The sequence below is a fragment of the Melanotaenia boesemani genome, chromosome 19 (genome assembly GCF_017639745.1).
Source record: "Melanotaenia boesemani isolate fMelBoe1 chromosome 19, fMelBoe1.pri, whole genome shotgun sequence".
NCBI lineage: Eukaryota > Metazoa > Chordata > Actinopteri > Atheriniformes > Melanotaeniidae > Melanotaenia > Melanotaenia boesemani.
Window position 1 is genome coordinate 15,790,682 of NC_055700.1, and position 16,507 is coordinate 15,807,188.

The 16,507-nt window shown below is 40.0% G+C and overlaps 1 protein-coding gene across 2 annotated transcripts in view; it reads left to right on the forward strand.

The window, feature by feature from the left end:
- Positions 1–15,611, forward strand: part of LOC121630086 (lysine-specific demethylase 2B) — a 28,127-nt gene extending 12,516 nt beyond the window's left edge. Inside the window, exons 13-21 of one of the 2 annotated variants that reach the window (XM_041970148.1) lie at positions 2,212–2,442; positions 4,495–4,638; positions 4,770–4,856; positions 4,986–5,321; positions 6,696–7,756; positions 7,831–7,994; positions 9,001–9,162; positions 10,089–10,307; positions 14,799–15,611. In XM_041970148.1, coding sequence (XP_041826082.1) covers positions 2,212–2,442; positions 4,495–4,638; positions 4,770–4,856; positions 4,986–5,321; positions 6,696–7,756; positions 7,831–7,994; positions 9,001–9,162; positions 10,089–10,307; positions 14,799–14,980 — 2,586 coding nt within the window. In that variant the 3' untranslated portion in view covers positions 14,981–15,611. The remainder of the gene's footprint in view (positions 1–2,211; positions 2,443–4,494; positions 4,639–4,769; positions 4,857–4,985; positions 5,322–6,695; positions 7,757–7,830; positions 7,995–9,000; positions 9,163–10,088; positions 10,308–14,798) is intronic. The other variant, XM_041970149.1, reaches the window with a different exon arrangement.
- Positions 15,612–16,507: the final 896 nt, after the last annotated feature.

The window sequence follows — 16,507 nt, forward strand, 5'->3', positions numbered from 1 at the left end:
CAGCGAGCTAAATATCTGGTAAGAGGGCTCTTGTTTTTAGCTGAATCTGAGCAGCTGATAAATCAGTTTACTATCATATGATGTGCTTGTGCAGTGTAGTGTCAGCATCTTGTTTTTAATTGATTGACGCTGTTGCAGGTTTTTGATGTTTGAAGTTGACGCTTGTCTAAATTTTCTTTTTGTTGGATTTTTTAGTCAGTCCTGTCCACGTGAAGAGAATTCATGTTAGAGATGGAAAGTGAACAACACAGAAGTGGATTATTTGTGTCATCGTAGGTTTAAGATGCCACAGTTCTCTAAGTATTGATGCTTTCATCTATTGTTTCTGCTTTAATAAAATAATTTTTCACAATATTTGTGCACCCTGTAATCAGTTTAAGCTGTCTTCAGGGGGTGTTTTGATGTGGTGAAAAATGGCTCTTAGCCATTTCAGTCTTCTTCAAAACATTCCCCAGCTGAGTGAGCTTTGATGTGCTAAGACATTACTACCTGGTCACAAGTGCTGCCCTTATTACTATTCAGAGAAGATACATGTGATGTCCATCTCTTCAGAAACACAATGCTGAAAGTTTAACTGCTGTATTTGTGGTATCACTGAAGAAAAAACAAAAACAACAACAACAAAAAAAAAACAAAATACCTGAGACAGGAAAAAAAAGTTTTTGATAGTCTTGCTGTCAAGTTGTCTTATCATTTAATTGTGCATGCCATAGAGATATTTGCTTCAGAGATCACGTACTTATCAGACAGTGGGGGCTGTGCAGGGGGTAAGAGGGGAATTAGTGGACAATATGGACAGTTATCAGTGTTTTTCCTTCTTTTATTATTTGCTAATCATACCTGTAAATAAAGTGACAAGTGCACATCGATAGACAGTATATGATGCACATCATTCACTTGAACACATTTGTCCTACACCACCCAGGAATGGTTGGGTAACAGATCAGGATGTATTTGCTTCAAGGCTGGGCTTCTTTTAGTGGGTTATTTGGTCTCATTTCAGTGTTTCTCCTCTTGTTAATCCCCATGCATACCCCCACAACAGTCCAGTGCAGACTGCACAAGCCCTACCCCCCTCCCCAATATCTCACTCTAATCCTGTCTGCTTACCACATATCTGACTGCCTCTGTCGGTCTATTTTGTGGCTATTGTTAGAATAAATTATTGTAATGTGCCTAAGATTCAGCCCGCTCACTTTTTCTGGTAGAGGCTCTCATTACAGTTCTCATTGGTTACAAGTGTGTGTGTGTCATACACTGTTCTGTTAGGGAATGGGATGTGGCTGTTGCTATGCTGACACCAGGAAAATCTGCACTGCCGATGTAACTAAAGAATCCCGATCTTCATCTCCAAGAGCTGCAGTGTTTTTCAGCCCTTGTTCTTGTTTATTTCACACTGCCACTTATTGTCTGATGTGAATTGCTGGCAGTGTTTTCACAGCAGTTTTCATGGTAATAAAGCCCCCACATTGTTGTGGTTTGACTCTGAGTCTGAGAGAGAGCAGAATTTATATCGTAGAAACAATAATGGTGCTGATCAAAGACATCCATTCTTTATTGCCCAGCAAAATTTGATAATGTGTTTTGCTCTAAATCAGTTTGTGCGCCCTGTGACAGTGAATAATGGGTCTTAGTGATAAATGTGTGAAATGTAGCCATAAGTGTAGCTTCTCTTTGAAGTAGAAACATGCAAGCAAGTGAGGTGCTAAATTTGGAAGGCGCCTTCAGGGACATTTTTGATGTGTGTGTGTGTTTTTTTTTTTCTTTGCTCTTATTTTCTGTGCTGTGAGAGCCACGAATATTGTGTTTATACCCAGCATGTTTGGATCAGGTTTGTTTTCTGTATTGTATATCAATATGTTTTTTTTTGTTAGTCTGTTTTTGATATATTAACCTAGAGACAGAAAGGCAGCATTCCATATACATAACCATGTGTGTTATGATTTTTTAACCATTCATTCTTTGTAATGATTTTGAAGTGCTTGATTTGGTTTGCTTGAAGAGCAAACCAAACTCCCTTTAACACCTGCATGATGTCATTATATTTATCAACTTGCAGTACATTTGCAATAAATAATTTCCAGATACATTAGTTGTAGACTTCATATATAACGGCATAAACCATTTTATTTTGCAGTCAAGATCTCTGTGAAATATTTGTTGGCTTATTGTTTTTAGGTACTTGATACTGTACCCTCTTCATTCTTTTAGCCCCGGCCTCCTAACCGGCCGAAACCTAAGATGGCTGCATCTCCTGCATCAGCAGTCAAGCTGTCAGCCAGTCGGGGAACATCTGGTGCCAGGAGGAGAAGGACTCGTTGCCGAAAGTGTGAGGCATGCCTGCGGACAGAGTGCGGAGAGTGCCACTTTTGTAAGGACATGAAGAAGTTTGGTGGGCCAGGGCGAATGAAACAGTCATGCATCATGAGGCAGTGTATTGCTGTAAGTACATAATGTTTGGAGTTTATTTTCTTATTATATACATGATGTTTGACATTTGCTTTTCTATCTGACATAAGAAGATTGTATAAATAAATAAAAAAGTGCATCTAGGAGGTGATAAGCATATCTTATGTATCATGAACACTGGAAACAGCTGCCTTGGCTCTATGCAGAGGTAAACAATAACTCTAATTAACACATTATATATTGTTTTGACTTGATTCACAGGTAATGTCCTTGTGCCTGTATGTCACAGTGAGTTGCAATTCAACCATTGCAACCATCCATCCTACTCCTGGTCAACAAATAGTTCAAACATGTAAACCCTCCAGAAACCTTCTTAATCTTCTTAAAATAACTTATTGTCTCTGTAAAAAAAAACATACAATATTAGTCAAGAGCTTGGAGGTAGTTTATTTAGCCTTTGAACAGAGATTCTTGCATCTGTGATAATCCAGAACAATTTCTATATCTATAGCTTCAGATTTGGTTGTCAGTCTATGTAAACCCTCTTTCCAAAATCTCAGACTATTCCTTATAGGATTAAAAACCCAGGTTGAACATTTGCTGTAGAACACTAACAATGTCAGCAACTAAAACTAATAATGTTATCAGTTAATAATAGTGCCTGCAAAAATAAATGCAGAGATTGTTTGTGAAGATTTCCTGTCATCCAAGTTGAATCTATACTAAAGAAAGGCAGCAGGACTTAGTTTGGCTTCATGAGCACATTTTATTGGGCTGTGGTTGCAGGTTTCAGTACCATGGACAGAAACTGGATTTGTTTCTATAACGTAGATGATTGTAAAAACTGAGTAGGAAAGTTTTACCAGTATAGTGAAGATTGTGTGAGCATCTGTTGTTATTGTCCTAATATCCCAAATTGGCAGAAATGTAATCTCTTTCAACTGTGTCCCTCTCACCTTTAGCATAGTCAGTGTTTACCTTCCTTTGATATCCTACTACAGTCTCAGCATGTTGGACTACCTGCAGAGCCAAAGAAAGTTTTTACATCTCAAACTGTTTATTTGTTTACTTTCATCAGTCTACACAGAGTACTCCACATTTATATAAGGAAAACAAGTGTTTCAAGTGTTCTGTTGATTTATTAAAAACAAACAGACATACGGACCAAAGGTCTGGTGAATCAGCACACTATGTCTCTATGTCTCCTTAAACTGGAGGAAGTTTGGAAGTGATCTGTGTGTCAAGGATAAACCAAGTCATCATGGAGGAAGGGCCTCAATCAGACAGCTAACTAATATGTCCCTTGTCACTAAGAATTAGATCTAAGGATTATTTGTGAAGAAGGGAGACCCTTACACAAAAACAACAACTGAAGGAGCACTCCAGTAGTCGGGCCTTTGTGGAAGAATAATCAGACAGAAGCCACTAAAAGACACCTGGCAGCCTGCTGGGAATTTGCCAAAATGCTTCCAAATGACTCAGATAATGAGAAGCAAAATCCTCTGGTCTGAGTAAACAAAGGCTGAACTGGAGATGATATCCCTACAGCCAAAAATGTTGGTGTTTTTCTGGGACAGATGTTTGGAAATTGAAAGATTGATGTAGGGAATCATAAAGTAAAAAAAAAAAAAACAAAAAAACAATTTTAGTCATTTTTAGAGGTTTTAAGCTTCTAAAAATGACGGGGTTCAAATTGAATAGGATGCATTCAAATGCAAAGAGAAGAAAATGTTAAACAGAAACTATGTTGACTGTGAATTATTAACTTTATGTACAACATAGAACCAGAATGAAGTGAATTACCACATTCTTAGGCTTATCGCCACATCAATATTACTTAAGATTTCATGGTCAGATTAGGTTCTTAGCTAAATCATCTCATCAACAGGTTGGTACAAGTCCTGGCAAAGAGATGTTATAAATCTGTTTGCCTCATCTTCCAGAATCATCATACTACTTCACTGCAAGCATACACAAAACATTGTACATAACTAACTATTTAAAGATACTGGTTAGCTTTTGCAGCTAAGAGTAGTGATTTCATGCAGCCTCGCTGTCTTTTCCAATGTGTTTTGTTTTCTGCAGCCTGTCCTGCCCCACACAGCAGTGTGTCTTGTTTGTGGAGAAGCTGGAAAGGAAGACACAGTGGAAGATGAGGAGGAGAAGTTTAACCTGATGCTCATGGAGTGCTCCATCTGCAATGAGATTGTTCATCCCAACTGCCTCAAGGCAAATCCCTTGATATTAATATGCATTAAAAATTAGCACAGTGAACAATGTTGGTAAAATTGTGGACTTGGGGTTCCTTGTTATAGCTGCAAAATGCTCTCTAATAGTGTATCTGTGCTTCTTTTGTTCAGGTCAAAGACTCAAATGGATTAGTTAATGATGAGTTGCCAAATTGCTGGGAATGCCCAAAGTGTAACCATGCAGGGAAAACAGGGAAAGTAAGCATCAGTATGCTCTTTATTCTACATGTAACAGACTGATGGATGATTTTCTTCAACACCTTACTTTATCTAAGTGTCTTGTAACCAGAAAAATAAAGTCCTACCCTATTTTTTTCCAATCTTTTGGCCTCAAAGCAAAAAAGGGGGCCAGGATTTAAGTATGCGTCAAACCTCCCTGGCTCGCTTCTGAAAGAACCACGCTTAAACCGGGATTCAAAAGAGGAGTCTGACTCACCCACGGTGGCTACAGCAACTGTTCCTGCCTTGACTACCACATCTGCAGTGAAGAGGAAGGCAGAGCGGGACGTCATCTCTAAAAGGAACGATGAGGAGCCTCCAAAGAAACGCCCACCTCTGCTGTCTCTGGACGGTATGCCTCGACCAAGACTGGAAGATAATCCGCTCAGGAAAAAAAGGAAACTGTTTGACACCAATGATGAGCCTGTCATTATGAAAAAGAAGGTAGGTCACCCTTATTGTCTTATAATCACGTTACCAGGGCCATGTTTTACTGAATAAAGACTCAAATGGCAGAAGTAATCTTTCAGCCACTGTTTTCAAAGGAGATTTAAATATTCTTGGAAGAGACAGGACCTAAAGGTCCCAAAATTAGAAACCAAGTAAATCAAATGGATGATGATTTTGTCACCATTCATGACACCAATAAAAACTCCACACTGGACGTCGACTTGTGAGTTTTAACTTATCACATAGTCAAAAGTGGGCTTATGTTACTGTTTCTGCTATCTGACAACAGCAAGAGTAAAATACTGCCCAAAAAAATCACAAAAAAACAACACTGAAACACAGCGACAAACATGGTTTAAAAATTCTTCAATTTCCGATTGTCCCTGAGGATCACAATTTTCACAAGACTGCCCTTTTGACAGTCAAAGCTAAAGTAAATGTTATTTACTAAAGCTAAAAGGTACTCCCTTAACATTTTACCATAGTGGACATGGTGGTTGTTGGTTTACTGCTACCTAAATCTGTTTTTATTGTGTTATTTGGGGGCTTTTACAGATTCAAACAGATTTAGCAGGACAGATTAAAGCAGACCAGCATCTCCAGTATGTGAGTGATAATGGTATAATGGTGATCTCTCAGAAGGGCTTTCTGATGGCAAATAAAGCAGTAAAACTGTATTATTTGCACATCATGAAAAATATTAATGTTTCACTTTTTATCAAAGGCTGAAATGAATTTTTTGCTGTCCATTCTAGTACATAGTTTAGCTATTGTGCTACTGTGAAGACAACAGTATACTGTAGTTGACACCTTTACCATTAAGGTAAAGGCCTGCTTTTCTTGTTATTGAGACTGTCACAATCCATGGTATTGGGCAACAAAAATGAAGAACCTCAACACCGGACTTAGAAGTGGGAGGGAGTTAGAAACTAAACTTTTATTGTAGAATAAACAGGAAGTGCTGCAGAGGTAGGATGAGGGAGTAAAAAGGACCAAAAAAATGAAGCAAAGATACAGCAGAGCAGTCAGCAAAAAAGCACAAAGATGTGACTTATTACCTTTACTGTTGGCTTTGTGTTTGCAAAATTTACCCGGTGGTAAAGCTTGGAAATAAATTGGTTTATGGGGAGTTAGAGGAAAGCAAATCATATTTGACTTAAAATTTTCACAACTTTTTGAGACTCAGCTAAAATGCTGACAGAGATTTCAGTATTTTTCTCCTAAATTTTTGGTTTAAACTAATATTACAGTTATGTGTCTTCATTTTAATTTTTTTTTTGCCTCAGTTGAAAATACTTTAAAAGTAAAAGTTGAAAATAAAGTTTGTTTCTTTGAAAATGTAATTATTATACTTTTACTCTTTCTTAGAAAAAACTTTCAAAACCAGATGACCAATTCAGTTCGAAGCTGTTGCGGCAAATCAAGACAGAGAATGATCATGGAGATGAAGATGAGGAACGGGAGGATCATGAAGAAGATAGGTTGTCCCTGGATAGTATGCATTTTAAAGAAAAAAATGAGTATGATGTTGAGGTGCAAGAAGACGATACTGAGGAAGAGGAGACAGTAACAAAAGAGAGGGACAGTAGTGCAGACGACAAAACTAAGGTTCTCTCAAACCCCCTGCTAAGAGCTAGAGAAAGTGATCATTCGTCCTCCAACTCGCCCAGAGCTGGACCAAGCAGCGAGTCAGGAGACACTCAGGAGAGGAGCTCCGCTCAGCTTAAGGCTCGCCATCAGTGTCGACGTCTTCCCAAAGAGGCGAGCAAAGAGCTCAAACAGGAGATTTCCAAAACAGAAGACTCTTTGAGCAACCAAAAACATGGTTCGGTTAAGACAGAGGATGGCTCAGCCAACCATAATCGCAGACCACTGAAGAATGAAGATTCTGTGACCAGTCAAAATCGTAAACCGCTAAAAACAGACGACTCAACCACTAATCAGACCCGTAGAGCCATTAAAATAGAGGAGGGTTTGGCAAATCAGAACAGACAACCATTGAAAACAGAAGATTGTCTGACCAACCAAAATCACAAGCCTGTAAAATCTGAGCCTGAGACTGAGGTAGAAGACCAGAAGCCTAGGTGGCCTCTTAATAACGGCAGCGGCGATCTGGGTGACTGGCTCCGACACAGAGGACGGGAGGTGAACGGGGCACAGCACGGCTACTCACCAATCAACTGGAGCAGAAGCACTCCGATCACACCAATGGGCCCCCGGCCACTCCCTCGCCGGTCACCGCCAAAATGTATCCAAATGGAACGCCATGTGATTCGGCCGCCTCCCATCAGCCCCCCACCCGACAGACTGCCACTAAATGACGGGGAAGCTCACGTGATGCGGCGAGAGACCTGGATGACCGTATTCAGTCACCTTACTCACAGAGATCTCTGTGTCTGCATGCGAGTCTGCCGAACCTGGAACAGATGGTGGGTAGAGGTTCAACTGAAAACAGGTCATCCCACGGCGCTCCTCTGAAACTATCTGCCGTTTCTCTCACCAGGTGCTGCGACAAGAGACTTTGGAATCACATCAATCTGAACCGCTGTAAGTCCATCACACCTCTTATGCTGAGCGGGATCATCCGGAGACAGCCTGTTGCTCTGGACCTCAGCTGGACCAACATATCCAAGAAACAGCTCAGCTGGCTCATCAACAGACTTCCTGGTAAACAGTTTGATTCAACAATAACTATAGTCTGGTTTTATATGAAACATAAACTTGCATAGGATAGTGGTGCTTTTTTTTAATGAAATTGCTGAGTGCTTTGTGTATTTAAGTGTTACTTATCACATCAAACAAAAGCGAAGGTGGAGGAAAAATTAAGTAGTGTAGAGGAGAGGGTTTGTTGCTCTTTAGATAGAGATTCAATCAAATTTCAGATTTCTATAAGCATACAGTATTTGACTGATTTTTTTTTTTTTGACTATATTTTTTTTGCTTTATCCTCAATCATTGTGCTCTATGTTCATAAAGCAAAGTTAGAGGAAACTCTGCTGATCTCATAGAGAGCATAGATGGTGTAATGCTTTACATTGTGCATTATTTGCTTTTCTCATTTACTGGCTGTAATTGCAACTGTTTTTGCTCTGCTGGGCTTTGATGACCCTGTGGCTGTTTGCTTATAACTATATTTTGGGGGAATTTACTATTTGAACATTATTTCATGGTGGATGTTTAATCAGTTCACAGAATTTTAGAAAACCTCTCAAAGCAAGGACTATTTTAGGTGACTGGAAAGTGCCTCTATTTTCAGATATAAAATTGTAGGTTAATGTTAGAGCTGAGATAACAGTTTAAAGTGTCCATGCTTGATCCATTAAATGGTAACTTAGAAGAGCACTTTTTTCGACACTGAAACAGCAAACACTTTCTATAGTGTGGTCACTGTTTCAGGTAATTAAAAAAAAAAAAAATCATGATCAGTTTTACATCACATGGGTCTTTTGGTTACCCATAAATCCCTTTGATGCACCATCACCATTCATGCAGCTAAGAACATTACCTGCATCAGTTTACTTAAATTTGGGACTTTAGATGAGGTTAAACTCTTCAAACATATATTTAGCTTTCATAATTACTGCTCTTGTTAACATGAAAAAACACAAGTAATGAGTGTGCTGCATCTTTAAAAAAGTGTATACGGTTTTGTGTAATCCTGCTGTCTCTGCAGGTCTGCGTGTGTTGCTTCTGTCAGGATGCTCCTGGGTGGCCGTCTCTGCTCTTTGCACCTCCAGCTGTCCCCTCCTGCGAACGCTGGACGTTCAGTGGGTCGAGGGACTGAAGGACGCCCAGATGAGAGACCTGCTGTCGCCACCCACGGATAACAGGCCAGGTACAAGCACATTATCTGTCGGGACTATTAGACACAACCATTAGAGGCTAAGTAAGTGAGCTAATCATGGAAGAGAGGAAACTTAATATATCACACTGCAATCATTCATTTTAAAATTGTTTTGTTAGCATACAATGATACAGATTATTTGTCTTCAGTGTACTTGTAACTTTTTATCAGCTAAGATTAAATATGTGCTAAAATAAAGTCTTCATCTCTGTCACCGAGTCCCAGAGCTGAAAAAGGCTAACAAGTCCAGTTTAAAATAAATAAAAAAAAAAAAAAGGCTAAACCATTTCACGATAAAGCCTAGCTCCTGTAATCTAATGCAGATGCATGAAAAGTGGGGACTATATGACAAGGGACTATTTTCAGCTTTGGGTAAACACAATCAGTGCCCTGGCTAAAGTATCTATTGCAGGGGTAGCCAACGTCGGTCCTCGAGGGCACCAATCCGGCAGGTTTTCCAGATTTCCGTGCTCCAACACACCTGACTTAAACTAACAAGTCATTGTGGAGATACTTATAGGCTGCTGGATCCATTTAATTTGAGTCAGGTGTGCTGGAGCAGGGAAATCTGGAAAACCTGCTGGATTGGTGCCCTCGAGGACCGACGTTGCCTACCCCTGATCTATTGTCATTGTAATGCAGGAACATGTTACCCAAAGTGATGCTGTGACTCACTGATGTGTTTTGAATTTTGGATTTAGTCAATAGTGGAGCTCTGTGGCACAGAATATTAAGTTATGCTGTGCCATGGGTGCACAGACAGCTGTTGTTAGTAGTTTAGTCTTTACTTTGGCTTTGTTGAACATAAGGAAAAGTCATCTAATCAGACAAGCCAACAACACTATCCATCTACAATAAATTGTCTCCGTTTTGCATTATCTCTCTGTTAATCTTCCCTGTTTTTTTTTTTTTTGTAGGTCAGTTAGACAACAGGAGTAAACTGCGTAACGTGGAGGACTTACGTCTGGCAGGGTTGGACATCACAGACACATCTCTTCGGCTCATCATTCGTTACATGCCCCTGTTATCTAAGCTTGACCTCAGCTACTGCAACCACGTCACTGACCAGTCCGTCAACATCTTGACTGCTGCAGGGACGACAACCAGAGACTCACTGACTGACATCAACCTATCAGGTATGACTGTCTTTGTAGGCTGTAAATTTGATGTCCATTCACACCATTTACTTGTGTGTGAATCAGATATTAAGTTTTACAACAACTGGTATCTTTACAGCTTTAACCATTTTTCTAAATTTGGAGAGATTTTTTTTTTTTTTTTTTTAGAAATAAAAGTCAGTTTTTCAGAATTACAGATGGAAAAAGGCAATATTAAAAGATTTTGAGAATGTGTTGAATTATCTGTATGCAAGGGACCATTTCATTTATTACTGGCTCAAACTTTTCCATGCAGCGAAAACATCATATGATCCAGAAATGCCTCAGTTCAGTTCATGTAGGTGAAATATTAGATTATTGTGGTCTGAAAAATGTAAAATCATAATTAGTTTTGGAAATCGTGAAAGCAGGAGGTTTATCAGCACAGTTAAATAGCCTGCATCTGTGATTCATCTGTGGTGGTTTAGGGCACATGGGTAGCTCACTTGTTTGTGATGCAGCGCAGTGGTATCCATGCCTCTGTCCTAAAACACATCAAATGAACATGCATTTCAAAAGACTTGAGCATGTCCTTATTTCTTTATATATTACCAGGAGATTTTACTGAAGCAGGTTCAAACATGAATGGAAATTCATTATGCAAGGCAAAATCTGAGCTTAAAAGCTGTTACGCCCGCTGGCTTATCAGCCAAGAGGAACTAGAGATGCAGGAAGTGCTGGAAAACCAAGTGACTGTGGAGACTACCCAGCACCCGCCTCCCCTGCTTCCTGATTGGCCGACCTAGGCTTCACTCCCTAACCAGCTACCCAATCCGTAGGAGAGGCCTCCTTTAAGAATGCATCCTGTTGCTAACGTGACGTTGACGTTGCTTTGACGTTGCTTTTAGGGAACGACATTGCAGGAGGACGAGTGATGCCTTCCCTAGAAGTGATCAGCAATCCGGTGGAGGTTAATGCCATAAAGGCGGAAGCGCTGACTGGAGTGCACAAGCGAGAAAGCTGTGTTAGAAACTTAACTGATGAAATTAATCTCGCTGACAGCTTTCTTGTTTTAAGAAAGTTCAGAACAAATTGCCATGGGGAAAACACCGCTGACTAAATCGGTTTTTAAATGCACTCTGTGCACTTCACATATCCCATTTCCACACCTCCTAACATAACACTAACCCTCAGATGAAGCATCAGAAAAGGGCAAAGCACTTGCCAAAATAAAGGTTTGTGACGCTCCAGTGTCACACAACACCTGCACTTCCTTCTCATCACAGCTCTGGCCACTGAGGAAGATTTCTCCTGTCATCACAAATGGCTTAAAGCAAGGGTCTACGAGGTTACTGCCACTTTTCACCTCTTGTCCTGCTTGCTTAACAAAACCAACTTCTTTCTGTGAAGGAGTGTTTTGTTCTTTCTGTGCCAGCTTTTGACAGTTTGCAATAAAATGACCAGGCTTATGACAATAGAAGCATTTTCTGTCCTCAGGTTCTCTCACTCTGTCGGTTTCATTTGTTTTTCTGAAAGTGGGTTTAGCTGGAGCCGAAAACACCACTTTGTGAGTGAACACATACTCATCGGATAGGGTGGCCGCAGAGGATACGTTATCCACTCGGTGCTCATTAAGATGCACCACCAACCCTTCTGATAACCGATTCTTAAAATTCTTCAACCAGAATCAGCTCTCTAAGTTTTTCAAAAGTTGTTACACCACACGAAGCACACCAGCGATCGAAGAGCGTGCTCTTCTCTCGTGCATACTCCACAAAAGTCTGAGAGGACTCTTTCTTATGGGCGCGAAACTTCTGCCTGTATGCCTCCGGTACCAGCGCATACGCTTTGAGAACCGTAGCCTTCACAATTTCATAATTCTGGCTAGCTACTAGAGGGAGCGCTGCTACCCCCTCCTGAGCTTTACCAGTTAATCGGCATTGTACTAATAATGGCCAAAAATGGCCAGTGCAGTGCAAGCGCAATGCGCTCAAACGCCGGAAAATAGCTGTCCACATCAGACTCACCAAACACCAGAACAAAAGGAATGAATTTTGAGATGTCATACGGAGCCATAGGACTCTGAGACCCTGAAGGTGCAGCAGAGATCCACGGCGAGGTGGCCTTGGCCTGGGCAGCCAGCTCGACCTGCTGCAAGCGCCCAGCTTTGTCGGCTTCAAATTTCCAGCCTTTTGATTTCAAGCTGAAATTGTCGCTGCTGGGCCTTCTCCTGGGCTTCCATTTGAAGTCTGGCCAGCTTTAGCCTATAACGTGCACTCAGTGTTGAAGCACTAGAGTCGCTGTCTAACTGGAGAGGATCAAAACGGGGAACGTGACAGGCGTCGCAGGCCTATCCCCGTCCTCAAGTTCCTCATCCATGTCAACCAGACCCAGCTGAGCCTTCTGCTCAGCTTCCACCCCACCCACACTGGTGGAGGGAACAGCCTCATCAGGAGAATCCTCTGACTTCCCAGCAACCTCAGGCACCTGAAGCACCTGCCGTTCCACCAAGCCTGCCACCACTAATGACTTCAGTTCCTTTTTCCGACTTTGTTTTGGCCATGGAATGTCATAGTGGTCCGCCACTAAGGCTAAATCATCTTTACGACATGCCTGCAAACAATCCAGGGTCGGTTCCACAATGAACCGATCCAGATCAAATGGGGCACGTTGCATAGCCATGTCACAAAATTACACTTAAACTTACCCGTACAATGCCAAACAAACTGAGTTTTACTTTTCTTACCGTGCCTGAAAAGGAGCCACACAAACACACGGTAGTATGAGTAACCACTCACACCACGATGGGTACTCAAACCACACACACTTACCTAATAAATCGTTATGAAATATAACAAATTAATCTCCCGGACGAGCCCCCACTATGTTACGTGCCCCTTTTGTCCAGGGGTCAATAGGACAGTAACACAGACGAAGCCGGATAAATAAAATACAATGATCTTTATTAATAATCAAAACAAAAATGGGTTCCAAAACACAAACAATCCTTCTCTGGCTATGATTTAACTATAAAACAAAATAAACAAACTAAAAGTGTCCCTTTTGGGTTTTAACAATTATCTTTAACACTAACAATTAACAAATAAACCAAACAAACCAAAAATGTCCCTAAAACAGGCTACACTCTCACAGGCGGAATACTAACAAACAAAATAAATACACGTTCTCAGGCGGACTTCTAATAATCTAACAAAACCAAACTCCTAAGAACACAACATAAAACATCCTTATTTCAGGCAGGGACGGTACTCAAACTCAGAACACAAAAGCAATTAATAGCAAAAGCAATATTCCAAAATCCACACACAGGAAAGTCTCTGAACCACACAAGCAGAAATCTCTCTCAAACTGGCAAGCGTGTTTCCCACAATCCACAGCTGCCACGAATGATGGTGATGATGCATTCTTAAAGGAGGCCTCTCCTCCGGATTGGGTAGCTGGTTAGGGAGTGAAGCGTAGGGCGGCCAATCAGGAAGCAGGGGAGGCGGGTGCTGGGTAGTCTCCACAGTCACTTGGTTTTCCAGCGCTTGCTGCAACTCCAGTTCCTCTTGGCTGATAAGCCGGCTGGCGTAACAAAGCCAATATTATGACCACCTTAATTCTTCACAAATTCTTCACAGTCTGAACCCTCTTAGACAAGCTTTCTTGTAATTTCTTTAAGGAGACATAAAAAAAATCTTTAGGCTTCTTGAAGGACATTTCAAAGCTCGTCTTTGGAAACCAGCTGCCTTTTTGTTCTGTTCTTTTTTAAAATGATCCCACACTGCTTCAATAATTTTAAGGTCTGAGATCTGGGGAGGGTTCACATATAAACCTGTTGCCTCTGGTTTTCAGCCCAGTTCTTGTGTAATTTGGCGTACCTCAGCCTTTTGTCCCTGCTTCCCTTTCTAAAGAATGACTTCTTGACAGCCACCCTGGAGGCCATTTCTGATGAGGCTTCAGCAAACAGTAGCTGCATCAGATAAAGATCCAGATGTATCTCTCAATGCAGCTCAAGTTACAGAGTACTTAAAGATACAATTTAAAATGCTTCCTCTGCTTAGATGTCAGTAATGTGTTTACGTGACTTGAGCTTGGTGCCTTTTATGCTTGAATAAATCATAGGTCAGTGTTGAGTGACATGATAACAAAAACAAATTTCTTTGACAATGCTCGGGTACAAATTTGACTGAAAATAAAGGGAAAAGCAGCCAATGTCCAAAATTACAAGACAGGTCTGTCTTAACACAGCATACACAGTGTCTTATTTCAAAACAGACTTTTCTATGCAAAGTGCAAGTGTAAAAATAACTTGATGTTGAAGCAGTGAATAAAAAAAAGAAAATATTTCCTGGCTTTTTGATTCAATCAGCTACATTAATCTGAAAAACAGGGCTCATTATAATGAGTTTTTTTGATTTAATGTCTTATCTTACAAGGCTGATTAATCTGTGTGTGTGCATAATTCATGTTAGAGCACTTGACCCATTATGCACCATTTGTTTCTTCTAACCCAGTTTCTCTCTGCAGTCTGTAACAGGGTCACTGACCAGTCGCTGACCTATTTCAAACGCTGTGGAAGCATTTGCCACATCGACCTGCGATACTGTAAACAGGTGACCAAGGAGGGGTGCGACCAGTTCATTGCAGAGATGTCAGTCAGTGTACAGTTCGAACTGATAGAGGATAAATTGCTGCAGAAGATCAGTTAGGAGAAGGACAATGGAAGACTGTGTGACACTCGCAGGAGGTGAAACTACTGTCCACATGGAGGCAGCAGATGACTGTGTGCCAGACAGACACAATGAACACAAGGATTAATATCCTGATGTAAAGTGAAGCTGTGCTGCAAGGCCAGAATGTAAAAATGGAAGTCTTGTTCAGTGAAGGCAATATTACAAAAGGTTTTGTTGTTGCACCTGTTCATAAGTTATTTATTCTTTAACTGATTGTTTATGTATTGTACCACAGTTATTCCTTGGTGTTTATAGACTATTTTTTGTTCCAATGCAAAGTTTTTTGCATTATAGATCAATATTTTTGTATCAGAAAGTGTTTCATACAAGTATGTGCAGTATTAAATGCACCACTGTACAGTATTATAGTGCTGAACTTGATAATCAGTTGGCTGTACCCTTAAGCTCTTTATTGTTGAGAAGCAAATGTCTATTGATTTGTTGCAAACTGTTGAAAGGTAGCTTGATTTTTTCAGCTCAGCCACATACAATTTTATACATATATATATATATATATATATATATATATATATATATATATATATATGTATGTATACAGTATCTCACAGAAGTGAGTACACCCCTCACATTTTTGCAAATATTTTAGAATATCTTTTCATGAGACAACACTATAGAAATGAAATTTGGATATACAGAATATCAAACTATAGAAACTAAACTTTGATATTCTGTAAGTCAAAGTTCCATTTCTATAGTGTTGTCAAAAATGTGAGGGTGTACTCACTTCTGTAAGATACTGTATATATATATATATATATATATATATATATATATATATTCAATTGTATGTGGCTACGCTCTGTTTTTTTAAATAGAGACAGGTACTGTATATTTTGTTTTCCACACAATAACATCATGTCTGGATGAGAGATGTGGTAGAAACGTTTCAGTCGTTTCAAAGTTATTTGCACTGATGCGGTAAATATGAATACATGAATGTATTCTCACAAACACTACAGTGTAAAGTGTTAAAAAGCATATTTTTTCACCACTGAGATGTTCAGCTAATTTTACTAACTGCTTGTGTCTTTGGTTAAGATGTACATGCACAGTATGGTCTCTGCCATCTCTTTAGTATTATTGGTGCTTTGTGGAAGTAAGCATTTTAGCTCTGCATGCAGCAAATAAATGTTTACGTCATCAAGTACATTTATTAAGCTTTTAACAATATAACCTGTTTATTCCAACCCTTTTTCATGTGATAAGAAAAGATATGTTGCTGAGGCACATAAGAAAAATCATCATCAGCAAACAGCAAAAGTTAAGGAATAGTATATTCATTTTGTGCAGATCCTTTAGAAAAGGGTTTTCTTCCACAGACGGCTGACAGGGTCACTTAGGTGTGATCGGACAGACATAGCTGTGATTCCTTTGTTCAGCCCCGACCCAGTTTTCTTCCTGTTTATTCCAAAATTTTCACCATCACACAGTTCAAAACTGTTTCTAACTAGTGTGTATGAAGTCTCAAAACAACATATTTTA